Genomic DNA, 23548 nt, shown 5'->3' with positions numbered 1-23548 from the left:
TTGGCTACTATTTGCTAACTTTAGTAAAGCATTGCAGGAAAGAGAAAAAGTCAAGCAAGAACTGACTGATTTGGAAACAGAAATAAAAAAGAGAATTAGAGGGGCGCCTGGGTGGCTCAGTTGGTTAAGCGACTGCCTTCGGCTCAGGTCATGATCCTGGAGTCCCTGGATCGAGTCCTGCATTGGGCTCCCTGCTCAGCAGGGAGTCTGCTTCTCCCTCTGACCCTCCTCCCTCTCATGCTCTCTGTCTCTCATTCTCTCTCTCGCAAATAAATAAAATCTTAAAAAAAAAAGAGAGAATTAGAGAAGTCCAGAAATTTGGAAGCTAAAAGATTAGAAAGCTGACTACTTCTAGATAGGAAACAAAATATTAAATACCTTTGAGTAACAAAGGTCCATTTAGATCCAGACTACAATGATCTAAGAGTGCGGTCTTCTCATCTAAATCTAATGACTTGAATTAGCCCCCCATTAAATTCAGAGAGAGAGGAATTGGGGAAGAAAGCAAAGACATAAATCATGCTTGAGAATTATGTGTAGGAAAGAAGTATGGGTGTGGTTATTGGCACATGTTGCTGACTGGAAGCAAATGGATCAGAAACCTACCAAGTGTTTGAGGGAATCATGTTCTCAAAGAAATCATTTGACTATTTGAGTTGGAAATAACCTTTGCATCTCATATTTGTACCAGTAAGGAGTGAGCTGAACAGGCTATAAGGAAGGTATATTCCTCAACACCTCTCAGAATAGCAAAGCCAGGGGCCATGGAGTAAAACGGACAAGGAAATTCCTTGGAAAGAAGATTAAGATTTAAATGAAGAACTTTCCTTGCCCTTCAAAATGCTTATCCCAGCATTCTGGTTACAGAAGCATTATGCTTATTCCAGGATTCCGGAATTGCTGTGGAGGAATAATTGCTATATTTCTCCTCCTAGTTGTCCTTTTTCTGCATGAGCATTTATTTCATTTTTCCTGTCTTTGCCCTCATATATATTATAAATTTTTGATTGTCCTCACTAGTTAGGATGAGCATTTTTATTTTAAAATAAAAGTAAGTGAGGGGTGCCTTGGTGGCTCAGTCGGTTAAGCATCCAACTCTTGATTTCGGGTCAGGTCGTGATCTTGTCATCATGGGATCAAGCCCCATGTCAGGCTCCAAGCTGGGCATAGAGCCTGCTTAAGATTCTCTCTCTCTCTCCCTCTCCCCTCTGCTCAAGTGTACTCTCTCTCTATTAAAAAAAAAAGTAACTGAAACGAAGGCAGATTAATCATGAAGTTAAAGAAACTTAAGCTCTAGGGGTCTCTTCCAAGGCTCTAGGAAAGTGTGTCTTTTCACTATAATCTCTCCTTTGTCATATTTCCCATTATGTCAGGTGGTGTTGTAGTGGCTTTGGATATTTTAGGTATCTAGCTAACGGAAAGTTGAGTTGGGGATATATTTAATCTCAGGCTTAATGAGACACTTACATGGATTACACTCACATTTAATTAAATTATTGCTGGCTGGGGGCGCCTGGGTGGCTCAGTCGTTAAGCGTCTGCCTTCGGCTCAGGTCATGATCCCAAGGTCCTGGGATCAAGCCCCGCATCGGGCTCCCTGCTCCGCGGGAAGCCTGCTTCTCCCTCTCCCACTCCCCCTGCTTGTGTTCCCTCTCTCGCTGTGTCTCTCTCTGTCAAATAAATAAATAAAATCTTAAAAATAAATAAATAAATAAATAAATTATTGCTGTCTGTCTTTGTTTAGCAATAGATTCCAGGAAAATTCCTATGGGCCATTGCACTGATTCACCCAGCATCCTATCATGGAAGCGGTGGGGCTAGGGGTCATAATACACTATGAACATACAGGTAGCACTGAAAAATTGTGTGGGTCTTATGGGAGAAATAAGGTTTGAAACATAAAAAGCCAGAAGCTAGACTAGGGAAAATTCTTCTAATTGTTTTTTTTTTTTAAGATTTTATTAATTTATTTGTCAGAGAGAGCACAAGCAGGGGGAGTAGGAGAGGGAGAAGCAGGCTCCCCGCTGAGCAAGGAGCCCGATGTGGGACTCGATCCCAGGACCCTGAGATCATGACCTGAGCCGAAGGCAGACGCTTAACCGACTGAGCCACCCAGGCATCCCCTTCTAATTGTTATATATGTGATATATATCTGGTTGTCACTGATGTCAAACAAAACAGTTCTATCAGGAATATACTCAATAATTCAGTATACATAGTTTAAAATTCACCGTACATTTTATTTTCTTTTTTTAAATGGAAATCATGTGAAATAGAATTAATCGGAATTCCAGCAGCAACACTACAAACAGCTGTACTATATGTGCAAAGTGGTTTTTTATGCATTCCAACTATATCCCAATAATAAAGACAAATTTGATCAACCGTGCTAGAGGAAAAACTAAGTTATCTTTTTATCCTCTCTATTAAAAAGTTTTTTAAAAACCACTGTCATGGGACGCCTGGGTGGCTCAGGCGGTTGGGCATCTGCCTTCGGCTCAGATCATGATCCCAGAGTCCTGGAATCGAGTCCTACATCAGGCTCCCTGCTCAGCGGGAAGCCTGCTTCTCCCTCCCTCCTGCTTGTGTTCCCTCTCTTTCTGTGTCTCTCTCTGTCAAATAAATAAATGAAATCTTAAAAAAGAAAAAAGAATCATTGTCATATGAAGAAATAAAGTGTACGCAACCAAGAAATTTAGTAAAAAAAAAATATTGGAGTTATGTTGGGCAGTTAATTGAACGCTGTATTTCTTGATTTTGTAACATTCGTAGAATTTGCAGGCTTCTTAAAATGTGTAAGCTGTTGTGATTTCTTTTCTGCGTCTAAATAAATACTCCATTTAACCCAATTTTGTGCTTGTTTTTTTAGAAGGGCTTCACAAACAGAAAAACTTCAGGCCCCACAAAATGTGGATCCTTCTCTGAATTAAAAAAAAATATATATATATATGTATTGTAGTATATCAATGGAAGTTCTTTTCTTTTAACTGACCTAAGGCAGAGAGTGTTGTGTGCAGACACAGAAAAGCAGCTGTAAGAATTAAGGTCTTTTCAAACATTAAGTGGTTAGACTTAATAGAAACTTACAGATATAAAAATGCCCATGGTAGAGGAAACTTTGGGTAAATAATTTAATTTTGAAACAAGAGGAAACTCTGGACACCATTTAGTCTGTAACCTCAATTTATCTTGGCTGCCTTATGGCTTGTCTCCACATGGTATGGTATTCAGAAGACACACAGGTCTGATATCCAAAAAAGACATGAAAAGTAATTTAGATTTTTAGGGAAGATTTTTATTTTTATTTTTTTAAAGATTTTATTTATTTATTTGAGAGAGAGAGTGAGAGAGAGAAAGAGCACAAGAGGGGGGAGCGGGAGAGGGAGAAGCAGAATCCCTGCTGAGCAGGTAGCCCGATGCGGGACTCGATCCTGGGACTCCGGGACTCCAGGATCATGACCTGAGCCGAAGGCAGTCGCTTAACCAACTGAGCCACCCAGGCGCCCTAGGGAAGATTTTTAAAGAGGCACCGGAGGGAGTTTACTGCATGACAGCAACAAAATGTTTAACCATCCTTTCAACTAAGTCCCTCTCATTATGATAGTTGCTAACCTCATACCTTCTTCAGTCTGTTCCTTTCTCCTGCAATTTGTCTAGAATGACGCGAATTCTTCCCTAACTCAGCTCTTAATTATTGTATACATCAATTTAGTTCATGAGCATCTTACAGTGCTCCTCTTCATTACTCTGATCCACACAACCAAGTCCCAAGAAGAACTTTGGAAGCCACTGGAAGGTCTTTAGAAGGAAGGAGAATAGGGGTGAGCAGGGGAGGGAGGAGGACTATGAAGGTTGTTGTTTATATGTGCTTTGGTTACAAGTCCAGTCCTTCCATTTGCAAATGAATAAAGTTGAGTCCCAAGTAAGTTTAGTGACTTAATGCTCACCTACTTAGTCACATGGAGTTGGGCTGAGAACTCAGGCTTACTTCATTAAAACCCTTTGTTATAGTTCACTAATAGGCAATCTTATATGCCCCATAGGGGATTGCTTTGCATCTCTGGTGGAAAGAACACCAGGGGGAGTAAGGAAGCCTGAGTTCTAGCTCTGCTTCTACCAGGCTCCATGACCTTGGGCAGGTCCGGTCCTTTCTAAGGCTCAGTGTTCTCCCTGAAGAGGAGGCAAGGTGAACTCTTGGGTCTTGTCCAGCACTAACATTCCTTGCTTCCAGTCTGTTTTGAGCTCTGAGACTGTGGCAGTGGTAGCTTTGAGTCAGTCAGGAAGACTCACCCCCATATATCCCGTACTAGGGTAGAGGGAGAACCCGGGAAGAAGGGAGTCCTCCTCTCACTTGTTTGTCTCCTTGGTGTCCTTGTAGGACACACGGGGTGACCATCTTCTGTCTGGTGGGGGGTTCTGGACTTGGGCTCCAGTGGGACTCTCATAACCCCAAGGGGCTATGAGAATCTCTCGACGCTCCTGGGAATCTCAGGCCAGAGGCCAACCCTTATCATGACCCATTCGGAACCAGCTTCAAAACCCAAGTCCCCAGGCCCTCGGCAGAACCACTGCGCAAGCGCAGCCACCAGTTCGGCGCGAGGCGGCCGGATCCCGAGGCCGAAGCAAGGTGAGAGGGAAGGGTCTGCAAGCCCCCGCCTCCATGTTGTCACGTGGGAGGCGGAGTCGGAAGCGTGACGGCGTGCGCAGGGGTGGAGCTACCGCCGCGCGCGGGCGCGGGGGCGGGGCGCAGCGCGGCGTTCGCGGTTGCTGCCTGGTAGGGAGGCCAGGCAGGCGGCGGAGCGGCGCGGCTCTCAACCTGACGGGGAAGTGGCCCGGGCGGCTGCGGCTGACTGCCCCGGGACGGGCGGACGATCCGACGACGGAGGCGGGGGTTAGAAGCCGAGCCCGGCAACCTAGAGAGCGAGCGGGTCAGGCTCAGCGGCGGCCACCCTGTCGGTCCGCTGAATGAAGTGCCCGCCCCGCTGAGCCCCGAGTCCGGCGCTTTCCCCGCAAGATGGACGGTTTTGCCGGCAGCCTCGGTGAGTACGGCTGGGGAGTCCTCCGTCTTCTCCGCGGAGTGGGAGCCTTGTTCTCTCCACACACAGCCCAGGCCCTGCTCTCCACCCTGCCCCTGGGGATGGTAGTAGTTCCACTGCACATGTTCCCCTCGAGGCTACCGCCCCTCTGCTGGATACGGCGGACTCAGAACCCCTCCCCCCATGCCCAGTCCTCCTCAGCAAGACCCTCCCTTCCTCCCAGCGTCCCCTTCAGTGCATGGCCCTCCTTCCCGCAAAGTGGAAACCCCCTCTCTCAGAGAGGCCCCCCAGTAGCTGGTACGTCCCTTTCCATACAATCACGGCTCCCCCCACAGACCTACCTTCAGGGTTGGGGCACCCCTTTCTGAAACCTTGACCCCTTCAGGGCACAATATTTTTCCTTTCCACATACTGAGCTCTCTTTCAGAGTGGAGGCACCCTTTACCCACGCAGGGGGTCCCTTTTTAAGGTAGGGACCCCCATTTCCTCTTCAGGAAGAGGGCACCCCCCCCCCAGTCTTCACTTTAAATTTGGAGACTTCTTTTAAGTATATCTCCAAGTGTCTGACAACTTCCCTTCTTTCCTTCCACTTCTCTGAACATATTGCAGTGGTGGAGAGAACTAGAAGAAATGAAGCATCATTTGCTTAATACAGGAAAGGAAGAGGTGCATCTGTGTTGGGGGACCCTCTTTAAAAGAAGAGTGAAAGCAGAAGTATTCTCTGGCTCTTCAAGCATGCTGGGGAGAAGTCATTCTGCCCAGTGACTCCATAGGAAAGGGGGCCTCTGTCAGGGAAAGAAAGGATTCTCCATTTTTGGTATATGTTGTCTTTGTGGAATGGAAGAGGTTATTAAGTAGGCTGCAGTATCCTTTCCGTGTTTCCCTTTCAGCAGAATAAAGGTAGTATATTTTGTAACTGGCTAAGGGAATCAGAACTAGAGGCTGGTACTCAACGCCCTATAATCTGTGTCTGGAATTACTATTCTTTGAGGCCATTGGAATCTGGTTACTCTAAAGATTGAGCTCAACTGTTATGATGGTGAGAGAAACAGTTTCTGCTTTGGCTGATTCTGCAGTTATGTGATACCTGTTGCTGGATTTGTATTTTGGGTATTTTATGTGGAGGTAGTTTGTATTCAGACGCCTTTCTTGGTAATAAATCCCTGGTTGATTAATGTGCATGGATCAGTGCGTGATCTGGCCATAGGCCACACTTTATTCAGCCATATTGGGATTAGTTGAATTTTTAAAATCTAAAGTCAAAAAGTTAGTGGAAGAGCAATGGACCCATTATAGGTATTAAATAGTAAAAACTATAATTTTGGCCCTGAGCCTCTGTGGGAAGAAAAGAAAAACACACATTAGAGTTCTTTGAGAGTGGAAATCCTAAAATAGGAGACAACTGAGTGTTACTCTTTCCTCCCAAGGGCACCTGTTGTCCATTATCTAACGTTTGATGTCTTATAATTCCTTACATAGTGAGGTTGTTTCATTCTTGGCTCCTTTTAAAGAGGCATCAATTTTTCACTGCTTTTTTTCTTTTTCTTTCTTTTTTTTGCCTCATGCCTACATTTATTCACTAATCATAGTGGACTGAAAGACTTGCCCTATATGTTCACAAAGAGGTGCTCGTATACTAGGGCAAAAATTGAGTGTATTGGGAGATGTGGGACTGAGATACTGCACTGTCGGCTCCTCAGCATTTAGGAATGGTGGGAGCACTACTCAAAGTAGACATCAGCTTTTACTTCTTTCCTGTTGATTCCAAGGACTTCTGAAAGGCTTGCCAAGGCTTCATTTTCTTTAAGTGTTTTGAGGGACTCTTTCTCACCAATTAGGGGAACTTGTTTATTTTGGAAACAGTAGATATACCTTGTTAAATAACTTTATTCCTTCTTATTCAATTCATGAGGAACTGATATGAGAGATTGAAAGATGAAGAATTGCTGTGGGGGCTCCACTTTTCAGAAAGAATGTTACAGCTGACCCTAACATTAGGGATTTTTTTTTTTATTCATTTGATGCCATCCTTGATTGGATAAGATTTTTCTTTAGATAGGTGTTGATCAGCTGCAAGGGAGATGCCTTTCTCTAAAGAAAGGAACCTGTGTCAGCAGAGAGGGAAAGAAATGGTTCCTGGCAGTATTTCTGGAGCTACTCCTGATGAAGAAAGTTTTCAGCAGGAGCTCTGTGCTTTCTCTTTCTGTCCCCCCTTGTAAGAGTAAAACTAGGCCCTATCTTAATGGAAACCTCTAAGGGGTGGGGGTGGGGGAGGGGTAATGCTGGTATATTTTACTGGTAGTCTTTAAACAGAGCTTTACTTAGCTCTTGCCAGATTCCTTATTTCTGTTCCCTGCAGTTCATTAGTCTAGAGCTTAGAGTTACAGTGATCTTTATTTTATCGTAAGAGAGCTATGAATGTAAAGGCAAGCACTTGTATTCTAGAAGGTGTTTAAAACTTTTTTTTTAACTAAAGAATTCAAAACATGTGATGTTCATCTGGGGTCACAAGTATTGAAAGCATTTATTTATTCTCAAGGAAGTATACATGTATATCTCCTTTTGTATACCAGATGGGTTCTTGAAAAAAAAAGTGAGAAAACTTCATTTATATAAGCAGAAAAGTTAAGTGCTTTATAAACAGAATGATTCTAGAGAAGCTGATTATTTAAGGGAATCTTATGCTGGATCATTTTGTAAAGTGGAAAACTTAAAATTCAAACTGTACCCTTGATTGCTGAGTGTTTAGATAAGGAAGACACTATGCGTCTTATAAGATGTCTGAATTAAAGTTTTGTGTATTGGCTTTTGAGATCATTGAGAGCAATGTTAGGTGATTGGTTATGTTCTATGTGCCACGTTGAAATTATATACCTGTCGTATTACTTTTGTTTTACATAAAAACAGCTAAAGGATGCTTTTAATCTCTGCCGCTGATGAATTTTAGGCAGTTTGGCTGGCAGGTGCTTGTACTATGGAATTTCCCTTAGGCATGGTATCTTTTCGTTCATAGATTATGGTAATTTAAAAAGTCAGCGCGTTGGAAACAATTTAAAAAAAAAATTTTGTGTGTGTGGGGGGAATACCCTAAACAAACTATCTTGATAGCCTGCCTTCAGATCACTACACACACACCCCCACCCACCCACCCATCATCCTTAGTCTTTTTAGCATCTTTTTTTCATAATAAAGGTTTTAATTTTGAGACATTTATCTTGGAATTAGCCTAGAGGTTAGTCAGTGCTTACACTTTAAAGAAAGCCTACAGTTAACCATATCAGTTTTAACTTTCTGCTCCAAAGATTAGTTAAAAAACAAAACTCAAAAGTTCTTTTAAATAAAAATTGTAACAAATGAAATTGTAGGGTTAGTATCTATAAGAAACATAACATTTTGGTGCAGGGTATATGAACAAACAAGCAAAATGGAAGTGGTGTGCTTCCGTTTATGAAATATTTTAAGAAAACAATCTTTTTTAAAAGATTTTATTTTAGAGGGTGGGGGTAGGAGCAGAGGGAGAGAATTTTTCAAGTTCACTCCCCACTGAGTGCTGGACTGGCCGGGGACATGGGGCTGGATCCCATAACCCATGAGATCCTGACCTGAGGTGAAACCAAGAGTTGGACACCTAACTGACTGAGCCACCAGGCATTCCAAGAAAACAGTCTTTTTTAACATCACAATATTAGAACTATGATTTCTCATCTCATACTCTTTCTTAAAGAAACAATGCAGTGTATGTTTTTTAAGTATTAATCTAGTCTTAAGCATTTTTTTTTAAGATTTTATTTATTTATTTGAGACAGAATGAGAGAGAGAGAGAGAGCACATGAGAGGGGGGAGGGTCAGAGGGAGAAGCAGACTCCCTGGCGAGCAGGGAGCCCGATGCGGGACTCGATCCCAGGACTCCAGTATCATGACCTGAGCCGAAGGCAGTCGCTTAACCAACTGAGCCACCCAGGCGCCCTAGTCTTAAGCATTTTTTATTCACATAAAAATGTTTATCATACAATATTATTTGGGGAATTTTTTAATTTATTAGTTGTCTCTTGAAGGGCTTAAGATAGGCTTAAATTATATAACAAGACATGAGTAGTAACTCTTATATGGTTACTACAACATCTATGACATGAGTTACTTTTTAGCATCCAAATGGATTAATACCTATTTTGTGACCAGTACTGTGCTTGGTTGTTCTTATGGGAAGGACAAATATAAGACATGCTTCTTGTCCTTTAGGAGTTTACTATCTGGTTTTAAATAGATATCCAGAGATGTTGAAGCATAAGTGAAGTACCAGAAATGGGACTAGAGGAGAGAAACACCATTTAGAATGCTGTGCTATGTATAAAGCATGTAACTTCTGAGAGGGAGCATTTGGAGATTGCTAAATTTACCTCTATAGAGCCTGGCTTTTTAAAACAATGAAATAATTTACTTAGCAAACTTATGTTTAAGTTTGAGTAACATGTGGGAAAAGTACTCTCTTAACTTTATCCGTGTGAGTCCATTTCTGTAACATGTAAAATTTCAATATTCATAAGAAATTTAGGAAGAACTTTTTGATTTTGAAATAGATTCTAAGACTTTTAATAAGTCTATAATCTACTTCTTCAACTATTACATCAGTATGGAAGATTTCCAAATGTATAGTATATTTCTGTGTCTCTGTATGATCTCTTGTCCTATAGTTTTAGCTCTCTCAGACTATTATAATGCCTTAACTTTGCATATTGCTTTATGCTTTATCTCATTTAATCTGTACACTAATTTTGGGAGAGAAGAAATTACTCTTTTATAGATGAAGAACCTGAGGTTCAGAGAGTTTGATTTTTTTTAAAAGACTTTTTGAATCCAGAGTTTTCTTTCTCCTTTCTTCTTTTTTTGGTGGGAGGCCTGATTTGTTGGATTTGTATCCAGTGAAAGCAATACAAAAGAAGAAAGAAAAATAAATTATCTTTTTTGTAGCTCATCTGCATGTATGTTAACATGTTGATATATTTTTTAGTCTTTTTTTTTTTTTTAAAGATTTTATTTATTTATCTGACAGAGACAGAGATAGCGAGAGCAGGAACACAAGCAGGGGGGAGTGGGAGAGGGAGAAGCAGGCTTCCCCCCGAGGAGGGAGCCCAATGTGGGACTCGATCCCAGGACCCTGGGATCATGACCTGAGCCGAAGGCAGACGCTTAACGACTGAGCCACCCAGGCGCCCTATTTTTTAGTCTTTTTCTATGCCAATTTTTTACGTAGTTAAATCATACTATAGGTAAAATTTTGCATTCGAGTTTTTTTGTTTGTTTGGATGCCAACCGTTTTTTTTCATTTGAACTCAGATTTTTCTGATAGTGTTCAATTTCTTTTCCCTACCCTACTGCTGACCCTTCATGGTCTACTCATACATCTAACATACCTGAATCTGAACTGTATCATCCAACCTTGAAATATCAGAACCATGTTTGATTCCTTCCCATTTTTGCCTATCACATTAACATCTCTTCTGGGACTTTTCAGTTCTTGTCACCTTTTCTCATCCCTTAATTTTCTTTTCTGTCACTATAGTTCAAATACTTATTATTTCATGTTTGGATTATTGTATAGCCTAAGGAATTTCCACCTAATTTTTTTATGGGGGGGGTGTGTCCTTCAGGTTAATATTCCTAAAGCAGTACTTTGATTATGCCATTCCCTCTTTCAGCTTCATTGCCTTGATGACTGAATTCAAACACCTTAGCCTTGTTTTCAGGGTCTTCTATTATCTCCTACAATCTTAACAAGTTCTGGCCAAAATGACCTGTTTCTTGTTCCCCAGATTTTGTTGGCGCTTTCTCATCCCTGTGACTATTCTCCGTACCCTTTAAGGCCCAACTCAAATATTGTTTCCTTTCTAAACACCCTTCTTTATTTGTTCCCTTTCATTTCCAGCCCAAAGTATTGAACTTTTAACCTAAGAGAATTCTTAGGGCACTTATTACAGAATCTCTCTTCTTATAAGGTAGAAATAATTATGACAAGTCTTAAAAAATATTATTAGTCTTATTTCTCCAGCCAAATTATAAACCCATTGAAGGGGCGCCTGGGTGGCTCAGTCGTTAAGCGTCTGCCTTCAGCTCAGGTCATGATCCCAGGGTCCTGAGATCGAGCCCCGCATCGGGCTCCTTGCTCAGCGGGAAGCCTGCTTCTCCCTCTCCCACTCCCCCTGCTTGTGTTCCCTCTCTTGCTGTGTCTCTCTCTGTCAAATAAATAAAATCTTAAAAAAAAAAAAAAAAACCCATTGAAGGCTGACACTCTCATGTATCTTTGAAATCTCACAGCACAATATTAGAGGTTTTATGGTCCAGTAAAATCTGGGGGGAAAAAATAGGGGACCAGTATATAATCAACAACTTACAGCCTTCACTTTCACCTTCACTTTCATAAAAGAAAGAGCTTTGAAGATGAAATAATTATTGTACACAATCTGTGAATAGAGTCCTTTAAAAAATTACTCATTATGTTCTCATTTTTTTTCATTTTACTTGAAATGAGTGAAAACTTTGTCCCAGACTTTGTTGGGAATCTGGTAAAGAATTCCATGCCAGGTTCTAGGGTAGTGTTTTTCAAATGTAGGTCTTGTGCATGACTTATTATTATGTATTTAGAAATTAATTTATTTGGGGTCAAGATCAACATTAAAAAAAAAGGAGGAGGAAAAGAAAGAAAGATTATAAAATATCAGTGCTTCACATGATACTGTTTCAAGAAACTTTTAATTTCAGTTGCGTATGTTTGCCTTAGGTTGCAGTATAAAATTTCTTACTGTGGGTTATAGTCAGGTGAAATACACACTTTTAGTGGCTGATCCCAATCCCTGAGAGAAGGTGGGAAGATTGACATCCACATGAAAAAGTGGATGAACAATCAGAAGTAGTTACAATAAATTGTGTGCTCTGTTTTTGAAAAGTTTTTAGGATCTGAATATAATGATTGGAATATAGTTAATAGCAGTAAAAATATATTGATAGTTCTAGAATCAGTGTAATTCAGGCAAACTCAGTATGTAGAAATATGGTTTCATAAAACTGGTAGGCTAGGGTATATTTTTTACTTTGCAGAAGGATTCACCATGTTTTGTTTTTTGTTTTTTGTTTTGTCTTGTTTTGTTTTTAAGCTTTCCTGGTGAAGCTGTCTGTGTCTTGACTGGTTCTTCACCTCATTAGCTGTTTGAAATCTATCCAGTCTTTAAGGCATGGCTCAGTACATTTGTTTTTTCTGGAAGCTCTGCCTGATTACTCTAGTGTTGTACTCAAACCATGGTACTGTGGTGCTCCTAAAGTAGAGGAGGCTGAGTGATTGCTTACACCTGAGGGATCTGGGAGTATAGCCAAAAATTGGAGTCTATTTAACTTAAAAATTCATATGATTATTTTGCAACCATTATAATAAGGAATGGTCCAGACAGGAATCATTGATAGATACTGACTCTAAGGGGATATTTTGATGAGGAGCAGGTTGTTTGCATAGTCTTAAATATCTCCCCATATATTGCTCTTTAGTTGCAAAGAGGTAAAAAAAAGTAACTCTATACAGTGATGAACACCTTGAGTATATATACTTTATACAGAGACAACACCTTGAGTATGTGATCAAAATAAATAGCACTAGTGGACATTGTGTGCCTCTGAATGTAATGCCCTGAGAACACATCTTTTATGTAGTACTCCAGCCAGGAATGGATAACCTGAATCTAATCATGAGGGAACATTGAACTCCAAATTGGGGAACATCCTATTTTTTAAAATGGTGGGAAAACTGTCTTTTTTTTTTTTTTTTTATGTTAATGTTATGAAGACACAGAAAGGCTGTGGAATGTTCCAGGTTAAAGGAGAATAGAGAGACATGACAACTACTTGCAACATGTGATCCTAGACTGGATCTTATATTAGAAAGGAAAATGCTATAAAGGGTAGCATTGGATTTGGCAAAATTGGAATATGGATGGTAGATTGGATAAAAGTGTTGCATCAGTGTTAAATTTACTGAAGGCGATAACTATCCTTAGGTTATGTGAGGGAGTATTCCACACTGAAGTTTTTAGGGATAAAGGGTCATGATACATGAGCCACTCTCAAGTGGTTCACAAAAAATGATGTAATATATATGTCTGCATACATATATTTCTTTGTATACATAGCCGTGTATGTATATGCAAGGAGGGACGATGCTTATGGGTAAGTAAAGCAAATGAGTAAAATGTTAATAATAGGTGAATTTGGTAAAAGCTGTATGGGTATTTTTGTAGTATTTTTGTTCTTACAGCTTTTCTGTAAGTTTGAAATTATTTTTAAAAAATCATGAACTTTGGGCGCCTGGGTGGCTCAGTTGGTTAAGCGACTGTCTTCGGCTCAGGTCATGATCCTGGAGTCCCGGGATCGAGTCCCGCATCAGGCTCCCTGCTCGGCAGGGAGTCTGCTTCTCCCTCTGACCCTCCCGACCCTCCCCCCTCTCATGCGCTCTCTCTCTCTCAGTCTCTCTCTCTCAAATAAATAAATAAAATCTTTAAAAAAATAAAAATAAATAAATAAATAAAAAATCATGAACTTTGCATTAAACTCCATAATATAGCATTTTAAAAGTATAGAAATGGCTCCTCTCTCTGACAGTTTCAGGCAAACTCATGGGATAAAACTGGCTGTAAGAATAGTTCCATATCATGTGGTTTCCTTTTATCCCTAGGCCTCAGTTTGAGAAACATGCCTCTGAGCCTGAGGCAGCTGTGGTTCAAATTTAGCCGACAGACATGTTTTGTTTGGCCCTTTTGAGTGTTTTAAAAATTGGGAAATTTCGCATAAAAATCTGGATCTCTGGAATGATCTTGCCCCTGTGGGCTTGCATTCCAGATGATCTATATACTCACTAAGTGGTGTGTCAGATAAGCAGTCTCAGTCCTTACCTTATATACCTTCCTTGTTTCAGGTATTTACTTTATTTCCTGACCTCTATAGGCATATGTTTGCAGCCTTTATCTAGCCCAAGAGGTGGTGGGGGTGTCTGTCTTCCTTGTGCTCATATGATTTGATTTGAGAATTAAGTTGTTGAACTGATGCCCTGTCACCTTCTAATGTTGTAGTGTGTATATCCTATAAACAAAATCATTCTCCTACATAACCATACTACAACCAAGAAGACTAGGAAATTAATATTGATACATTACTACTATCTAATCATCAGACCTATTGAGATTTTTTTTTTTTAGATTTTTTATTTTTATATTTATTTGAGAGAGAGAGAATGAGAGAGAGAGCACGAGAGGGAAGAGGGTCAGAGGGAGAAGCAGACTCCCTGCTCAGCAGGGAGCCTGATGTGGGACTCGATCCCGGGACTCCAGGATCATGACCTGAGCCGAAGGCAGTTGCTTAACCAACTGAGCCACCCAGGCGCCCAGACCCATTGAGATTTTGCTAATTGTCTTAATAATGTCTTTTATAGCAAAAAGATGCAGCTCAGAATCAAATGTTGCATTTAGTTGTCATGTCTCTTTAGTCTCCTTCAATCTGAAACTAGTAGCCTAGTCTTGGGTTTTATGACCTTGATACAAGATTACAGGCCAGTTGTTTTGTAGAATGTCCCTTAATTTGATGTTTCCTCCTGATTCAATTCATGTATCTTTGGCACAGATGCCACAGAGGTGAAATGTGTTTTGTCGCATTGCATCCTGTCCTATGGTGCATAGCTTTGATTTGTCCCATTGCTGGTGATGTCCACTTTGATCATTTGATTAAGGTGATGTCTACCTGGCCTCTCCACTGTAGAAGTACTTTAAATTTTTTTGTTGTTGTTATTAATAAGTATTTTGTAGGAGTTGGTTTGAAACTTTGTAAATATTTTGTTCCTCATTGGACTTTCAGTTTATTGGTTTATTTATATCTGTATGAACTCAAGTATCCTATTTTTTTCAATGGGCTATAATCCATTACTGTTTATTTTGATGCTCACATTGGCCCCATTTTGGCTAGTGGATGCCCATTCATGCTAGCTTCTGCATTCTTTTGATATGTTCCATCATGCTTTGAGGACTTTCTTGCTTTTTGACACAGTGAAATGATTTGGACATACAATTCAGCTCATAATACATATGTATTTTATATAATTTTAAGTAGGGTTCAGATGAGAGTTTGAATTAAGTCATTTTAAGTTAACATTTTTTATGGTTCTTTAGTAATTTATAACTGCATAATATTTTATCTTACATTTAGAAATGGTGTTAAACCAGGGACTAGATCATTAATGTAAATTAGCTTGAAGACATTTGTCAGTGGGAAGTCATTCAGGATTATATTTGTTACTGTTCTTTTTCTGTGTTTAAACAATCAGCAGTTATCTTGGAGTAAGGTACTGTTAGGTGCTGTGTGTATTAGGGCGGTTGGGTAAAAGAAAATATATTTAAGCAGCAAAATCAACCATGTTTTTTTCCCACTTAAAAAATTATGATCATCTTTCCTTCTCAGCAAGTATAAATATAAACTTCAGTGCATTGTATTCCATTATTTGGACATCTGGTCTCCTTAAGCTGTGTATATAGAACATAATTTAACTTGATGACTGATGGTGGTTATTATGGGCATTGGACATGGTTCTTTGCTGTGACACAGTGGTGCCTTCAAGAGCTTTCTGTGTAGGGCTGTTCGCTCCATACACTAAATGACTGTACATAATTATAACTGTTTTCCTTGCTGTTGCTTGTCACCTAGTGTCCGTGTGCTTTACCCTTTCCTCTCTTTATTGTATCATTTACGAAATCTCACCCATAACATTTGAGTTTATATCTCTTGAAAGATAAGGACTCTTCTTTGATTATCAGACCTTAAATTTGTCCATAATTTCTTTTTTTTCTTAAAATTTAAAAAAATTTTTTAAAGATTTATTTATTTGAGAGAGAGACAGCACAAGAAGCGGGAGAGGCAGAGGGAGAGGGAGAAAAGTAGACTCCCCGCTGAGCTGGGAGCCTGCCGTGGGCTCAATCCAGGACCTGAAAATCATGACCTGAGCTGAAAGGAGATGTTTAACCATCTGAGCCACCCAGACACCCCTGTCCATAATTTCTTAATATCAAATACCCAGTCAAATATCTTGATTGTCTCGTAAGTGTCATTTTACAGTGGTTTGTTTAAATCAGGATTCAATCAAGATCCAAACATTGCATTTAGTTGCTGTGTCTCCTAAGTCTTTTAATATGTATTTTTCCCTTCGCTTTCCTTTTCTCTTTGCAATTTGTTGAAGAAACCAGACCTTTTGCTCTGTAGAGTTTAATACAAGTGCTAATTGTATAATTTGGTGTTTTTAAAACATTTCTTTGTCTTTTGTATATTCTTCAAATTGAAAATTTTGGATTTTTGTATATTTTATGTATTTCAGTGTGTTGCCATTACTTTTTTTATGCTCAGATTTTCCCATCATTGATCTGTGGAAGCATCTTCAGATCGACTCCTGAGTCCTGATTCTAGTGGTCTTTGCTGGCTTCCTTGCTTTCTGATGGACTTTTTAAAAAAAATTTTTTTAACACTTCTGTTGCAATTTCTATAGTCAGCTGTTTCTCTGAACCTCATTCCTTTGGGCACGAAATGGTACTCTAAGCTCTAGAGGTGCTCATTGTTTCTAGCCTAGCCTTTCTTTTCATTTCCAGTTTTAAATCTGTTGTGGTCTGGGAAACCAGATAATAAAGCTGGTTTGACTTAGATGTAAGGATTGATTTGAATTTCATAAAAAGAGGAATCCAGAGATCAAGGCCTATGCCTATTTAAATTGTATGGTGTAGCATCTACGGGAACAGGATCATATTTAATAAATATTGCTAATGTAGGTGATATGTGGGTAACAGGATACCAGATGTTCCTCAGAGGAAAATAACAGACTTCTGAATGAGGACCTTAATAAGATTCGTGAGCTTTTTTTAGTTCACAAACTTAATGGTATATATATGTTTTAAATTGTAGACTGTTTATACTCCCAATATTTTCTTTTTTTTTTTTTTTTAAGATTTTATTTATTTGACAGAGAGATTCAGTTATGACAGAGAGAGAGAGGGAACACAAGCAGGGGGGAGTGGGAGAGGGAGAAGCAGGCTTCTCGCTGAGCAGGGAGCCTGATGCAGGGCTCGATCCCAGGACCCTGGGACCATGACCCGAGCTGAAGGCAGTCGCTTAACGACTGAGCCACCCAGGCGCCCCTATACTCCCAGTATTTTCTTTTGTTAAGATTATCTTTCTTTTGTTTTTTGTGTTTTTTTGTTTGCTAAGTTAAATCTCTGTATCAGTGAGATGTTAGTATATTATGGAGTCAAATTATGCTGTATTATATTTGTCATATCCCATAAGAATGCACTTTTTCCTTTTTAAATTTTTTTTTTCAGAGAATGTGCTTTTTCTGCCTTTCCAAAATTGATGACTTCCTAAAGTTGAGATGACTTCCTGTTTTAAAACAAAACTATTTAGTGTTGACATCTTACGTTTTTTCTTAAACTATCTTTTGCTCTTACATGCTGGTCTTGAGATGACTACCTTATGCTAATCTTTAAGTGATAGTAGAATGCTTATGTTTAAGTGACACATCAGAGCAAATGACAAAATTTGTTTGCAATTTTCTTTGAGCCATTTGTTCCAGAAAAGTGTCATAACTGAATCCTGTTGATGAGTGAGTAGGAGGTTTTTTGTTTTTTTTTTTTAAACTTTGAAGGATATCCTGTTTTCAGTTTAGTTGAGGCATAGTCTTTGATTTTCTTTGACTGCTTTGAGTACCTCTTGGCATTGGTTTTATTTCTTTAGTCTCCCCAGTTATAATTAGTGTGGATGTGTTTTTGGCATGAACAATTTCTGAGATTTTATGATCTAGTATTGTGGATTATTTGAGATAAATTGTTAGAACCAAAGTTTAGAGTAAAGCAAGATGATTGGGTAAGTAATTAGTACTTGACTTCTTGAAATTTTTATTTGTGAATGAGATTTAATGATCATATGCACACTGAAACTCACACACTGTGAAACTCCTTACTTGGGTTCATTAGTGCATACTATAGTGGCTAAGGGTATGGGTTAGTGTCTCATATAGACCACTTATTTTTTTGTTTCCTGGTTATAAACGCAGTAAGTAAATAGATTTTGATTAGCTTCTTTGGATCACACTTCGGCTAAGTGCATTGGAAAATTGGTGGATGAGACATTTGAAATCCCTGCTCTCATGAAGCTTTTAATTCTGTGGGGGATTCAGACCATATTTATTCAGGAAATATTTATTGAATGCTTGGTATGTGCTCAGCACTCTTCCAGCTATAAACAGAGCCCTTATGGAGCTTATAATGTAGGCTTTTAAAATACAAAATAATAAGAATTGTGATGAGAAGTATAGGAAGCTTTGGAAACATGGAGGGCTATCTTAAACCTCCACCATCCAGCCTTTGTGGGTTTTTGTTTTTTGTTTTTCCAGATGCATGTCTTTGTTCAGGGTATAAGCAGAAAAATAGAGGTCAGGACACAATGGCCCTTCCAGCTCTTGGAAACCGCTTAAAGGAATGATATTTACTCCTCCCCCTTCCCCCCCCCCACCCCCCCAACATACCTGAGAAAATGACAGGCTACCAATAGAGATCACTTTGGTTGCAATTTTCAACCTACACCGCTATTACCAGCTCTGCTCTCCTGGTGTCATCCTAATTTAAGGCAGCTGAATTCTGTGATTTCTGTCCTCTGTCACCTGTGTAAGCGGTAGTTTTCAAAGATTATTTGCTTTTTCTATGTCTTTGTTGGAGTGTGAGTCCTCTGATTGTTAAGTCTATGATCTTTTGTATACTTGATTTAGGAAATAGTCATTGATGCTATACTTTATGGACGACATTTCAAGAAATTTGGTTCACATGAATAACTTTTTGAAAGGGGGTAGCAAGGCAAAGGCACTAACATTTATTCAGCTGTGATTTCAGGAACAGTGTCAGACACATTACATAAATTAATAACTAAGGGACCCAAACATCTTAATTTCAGCTTTTAAAAATATCCTCAAAAAAATACCCTCCAGCGTAACTCTTCAGTAGATTGAATAAAACTGAACCTGTTATTACAACCTTTACTTGGATGATGATTATAGTAATATCTGTAACAGCTTTTTGGTGACTGAAATTAATTATAACTCCCAAAATGAAAATTTAATAAATCAGCAAATATTTATTCAGCAACTCCTACATGCCAGGAATCACTTTTATACTGGGACTGTATCAGTGAACAAAATAAACAAAAATCACTGCTCTGTTGAAACTTACAGTAAGGGAGATAGATGATAAACAGATTTCATTAAATTATTCACAGTAGGACGTCAGTGACTCCTGTATAAACATTGATGTCTGCATTGTCAATTATAAACACACTATCCTTTTTTCATAGACTAGATAGTGATATGACCTATGTGGGGTTTGGTTGTGTCAGATAAACTTAGAGAAAAGTAATCTTGGGGGAGCAAAACAGATTGGCAAAACATTGACAACTGTGCTAAGGCCACTTTGTTATCATACATCTTAGTCACTGTATATCTGATCTTATGATAGGATTTTGGAATATATATACTTTCTTAGATGTTCATTCTCAGATTCTTAATTTGTGTTTTTGTTTCATCATTCATATTTAAGGTTTTATTGTTTATTATATTTTTTAGTATTTGGACATGTATTCCTTTCAGTTTTAATATTTTTTCTTGTGGAAGAATTTGATTGTATTTATATAAAATCTTATTTTTTTTTTTTTTTTACCAGGTTAATTAGTATACATTCATCTGTTTCTCAGCCTAGATTCAGAACTCCTGTTCAGTTACTAAGGAGAATTCCCAGGATGCAGTGGAGATCTCCAAACAGCTGTTTGTGGGTGGTGGTGATGAGGGAGGCAAACAGTGGGTTGTGTGATCAGCATGAGGTCACTTCTTTCACCTTGTGGCCCTCTTTCTTTCCGGACTTTAATACCTACTTTGGTACTTAAGAGCAGTTTGGGCTATTTGCTGTGCTCTGAACGGTTGTTCAGTAGTAGCACCTATAAGATGATATTAGATGTTTTTTGGATGAAACTCAGAAAGGTATGACTCTGTCATGGCAACAACAGAGAAGTTGTTAGTAGTTTGAAAACCACTGAAGTGGTTTTAAGTGTTCTGACCCACTTTAGGCAGTTGTTTTAATGTCTAGAAATGAATGTTTTAGCTTTCGATCTTTTCCTACTCTGATTTAACCTCCATATGGCCACCAGATTATTCTTTGGATATATCAACAATTTGTCATTTCCCAGCTCAAAACCTTTTTATCATTTACAATTTCTATGAGATAAACTAACATAGCTTGGTATCCAACCTTTCCCACCATCTGCTCCAACTTTTGGGGGATCTTCCGTGGATCCTTTCAGTGTCCCTTTTTTTGCCATAAGATTTTGACAGACTTAACCATATACCCTAAGGAAAATGAGGGAATTGGAAAACCAACAGATAAGATAAAGATACATTCCTGTGAGTTGTATGAGAAAGTGTCTTTAGACACTTTAGAGTAAGGTTTTGAAATTCGTTTTCTTCCCCTGCTTATTAATAGGTTCCTACCTCTCCTTACTGACATTTTGTGTAATCCTGGGTAAGCCAGTCTGCTATTTCGTCAGACTTTATCGGACTTCTTCAAAACTGAGTGTGCTCTGTTCCTTTGGGAATTTGGCATTTTTGTTACCAAATAAAATACATTATCTCTCTCTTTTTTTTAAGTAATCTGTACAGCCAACATGGGGCTCAGACTCAACCCTGAGATTAAGAGTTGCATGCCCTAGGTGACTCTAAAATACATTCTTGATAGCACATTCTCACTGTCATTTGTTTTAAAAGATCACAGAATACCTCATTATCATATCTTGATTTTAGTGAAAAAAGAATAGTAGTTTTGTCAGGATAGAGCAAGCTGGGGGGAGAGGCAGAAGGGGAAAGAGAGAGAGAGGGAGGGAGGGAGGGAACTTCAAGCAGGCCCCACGCCCAAGCGCTGAGCCTGATGGGGGCTCAATCTCATGACCCCGAGATCATGACCTGAGCCAAGAGTCAGATGCTTAACTGTCACCCGGGGGCCTTGAGATTTCAGTTTTTTAAAATCAGCTTTATTGAACTATGCTTTACCTATACTAAAATATGCTAATTTTAAGTGCACAGTAAGCCTTGAAAATTTTATATAGTTGTGTATCCACTGCAGTAAGCAAGATATAGAACATTTCCATTACCCCAGAAAGTTTTCTTATACCTCTTTGCAGTGTACTTTCTACCCCCAGTTACTGGCACTGATCTACTTTCTATCACTATATTTTATATTTTCTAGAATTTCATATAGCTGTAACCTTACAGTCTGTGGTCTTTTGTGCTTTTCACTTAGCATAATGCTTTTGAGATTTTCCATGTTGTATGTTTCATGGAAACATTCCTTTTGTTCCAACTTTTTATTGCTAAGTAACACTTTATTGTATGAATATATCACCAATTAGTCTATCCATTCACCAGATGATGGACCTTTCAGTTGTTACCAATTTTGGGCTATTATGAATAAAGTTGCTATGAACATTTGAATATGTGTCTCCCCATTGCCCCTGCAACCACTAATCCACTCTGTGGATTTGCGTATATGGAGCTCATTTTTTAAAAATTGGGTTGTCTTTGCAGATATTTTTGTCCAGACTGTGGCTAAACTTTTATTTACCTAACAGTCTTTTGAAGAGTGAAAGGTTTTTATTTGGTGAAATCCAACTTACCAATTTATTGTGATGAAGTTCAATTTATCACTTTTTTTCTTTTTTATAATGCGTGCTTTTTTGGTGTTCTATTTAAGGAAGTTTTGTTTAATCCAAGGTCACAAAGATTCTAAAAGAAAACTCTATTTCCTCTACTCTTGGCACTTCTGACACCAGATGTATGGGTTTTCCATACCAGGCAATTCTGACCTTAACTGCCTGGAGTTAGTGTACATTCTACAGGTTAAGGGTTTAGTCCCACAAGACTGCCTCCCATTTCTGATGCCAATTGCAAGTTTGGGCCTCAGGTACTTTTGACTGACCAGTTATAAATGGATGATTCCCATGGCCCCCTCCTTGGGCTTGGCAATTTGCTAGAATGACTCACAGAACTCAGGAAAACACTTTACTTGACCATTATTGGTTTATTATAAAGATACACCTCAGAAATATTCAAATGGAGGAGATGCGTCAGACAAGGTATGTGGGAAGAAGTGTGGAGTTTCCCTGCCCTCTCTGGGAGTGTCACCCTCCCAGCAATTTGATGTACTCATCAACTTGGAAGCTCTCTGAACCCCATCATTTAGAGTTCTTACATAGAACATTTGAACATCATTTAGGTTCATTACATAGGCACGATTGATTAAATCATTGACCAGTGGTGACTGAGCTCAGTCTCCAGGCCTTCTTCCCTTCCCAGAGGTTTAGAGGGAGGGCTAAAAGTTCCAGCTCTCTAATTATCTGGTTGATTCCTCTGGTAACCAGCCCCCATTCTCCAAAGTTACCCCGTTAGCATAAACTCTGGTATAGTTGAAAAGTGCTCCTCTCACCCCTATCACTCAGAAAATTCCAAGGGTTTTAGGAGTTTTATGCCAGAAACTGGAGGCAGAAATCAAATAAATATTTCTTATGTCACAGTTTCTCTCCTGTTATTTTCTTCTTGAAGTTTATTGTTTTAGCTGTTATTTTTAAGTGTGATCCCTTGAGAATTAATTTTTGTGTATAGTATGAGGCAAGATTTGCACATTGATACCTCTTTGTTCCAGCACCATTTATTGAAAAGATTTGCCTTTGTCCATTTATTTGCCTTGGTGTACTTTTGCTGAAAATCAGTAGACCACTTGTGTCACTCTATTTCTGGACTCTGTATTCTGTTCCATAGATTGCTATGTTTATCATTAAGGAAACACCACACTGTCTTGATTACTATAACTGTATAGCAAAGATTTCAATAAAATTTTCTTTTACATTTGAAAAATAGTGCAGAGGAAATAAATTTAACTTTAAAACTTTGTAGACTGACAGAAAGTGATATGTTTCAATGATTGTTAATATTTTATATTTATATTTTAGATGTTAATATTTTATATTTATATTTTAGAGTTTACTTTTTAAAATTACTTTCAAGAATATGATCTCTTTTTTTTTTTTCCAAAGATTTTATTTATTTATTTGACAGAGAGAGACACAGCGAGAGAGGGAACACAAGCAGGGGGAGTGGGAGAGGGAGAAGCAGGCTTCCCGCGGAGCAGGGAGCCCGATGCGGGGCTCGATCCCAGGACCCTGGGATCATGACCTGAGCCGAAGGCAGACGCTTAACCGACTGAGCCACCCAGGCGCCCCAAGAATATGATCTCTTGATTCACTAACAATCTTGGGAGTTAGAGTAGGCATTAATATCTTTATTTTATAAATGAGGAAGCTATAAGATTTAAGAGGATTAGGGGCGCCTGGGTGGCTCAGTCGTTAAGCATCTGCCTTCGG

At 39.0% G+C, this 23548-nt stretch overlaps 1 protein-coding gene across 2 annotated transcripts in view; it reads left to right on the top strand.

The window, feature by feature from the left end:
- Positions 1-4749: 4749 nt before the first annotated feature.
- EML4 (EMAP like 4) overlaps positions 4750-23548 on the top strand; it is a 143470-nt gene continuing 124671 nt past the window's right edge. For both annotated transcript variants that reach the window (XM_081796865.1, XM_081796864.1), the window contains exon 1: positions 4750-5038. In XM_081796865.1, the coding sequence (XP_081652991.1) occupies positions 5014-5038 (25 nt within the window). In that variant the 5' untranslated portion in view covers positions 4750-5013. The remainder of the gene's footprint in view (positions 5039-23548) is intronic.

This window comes from Leptonychotes weddellii, chromosome 10 (genome assembly GCF_054177405.1).
Source record: "Leptonychotes weddellii isolate Sample4059 chromosome 10, ASM5417740v2, whole genome shotgun sequence".
NCBI classification, from domain to species: Eukaryota; Metazoa; Chordata; class Mammalia; order Carnivora; family Phocidae; genus Leptonychotes; species Leptonychotes weddellii.
This window is presented reverse-complemented; position numbering and strand designations above follow the sequence as displayed.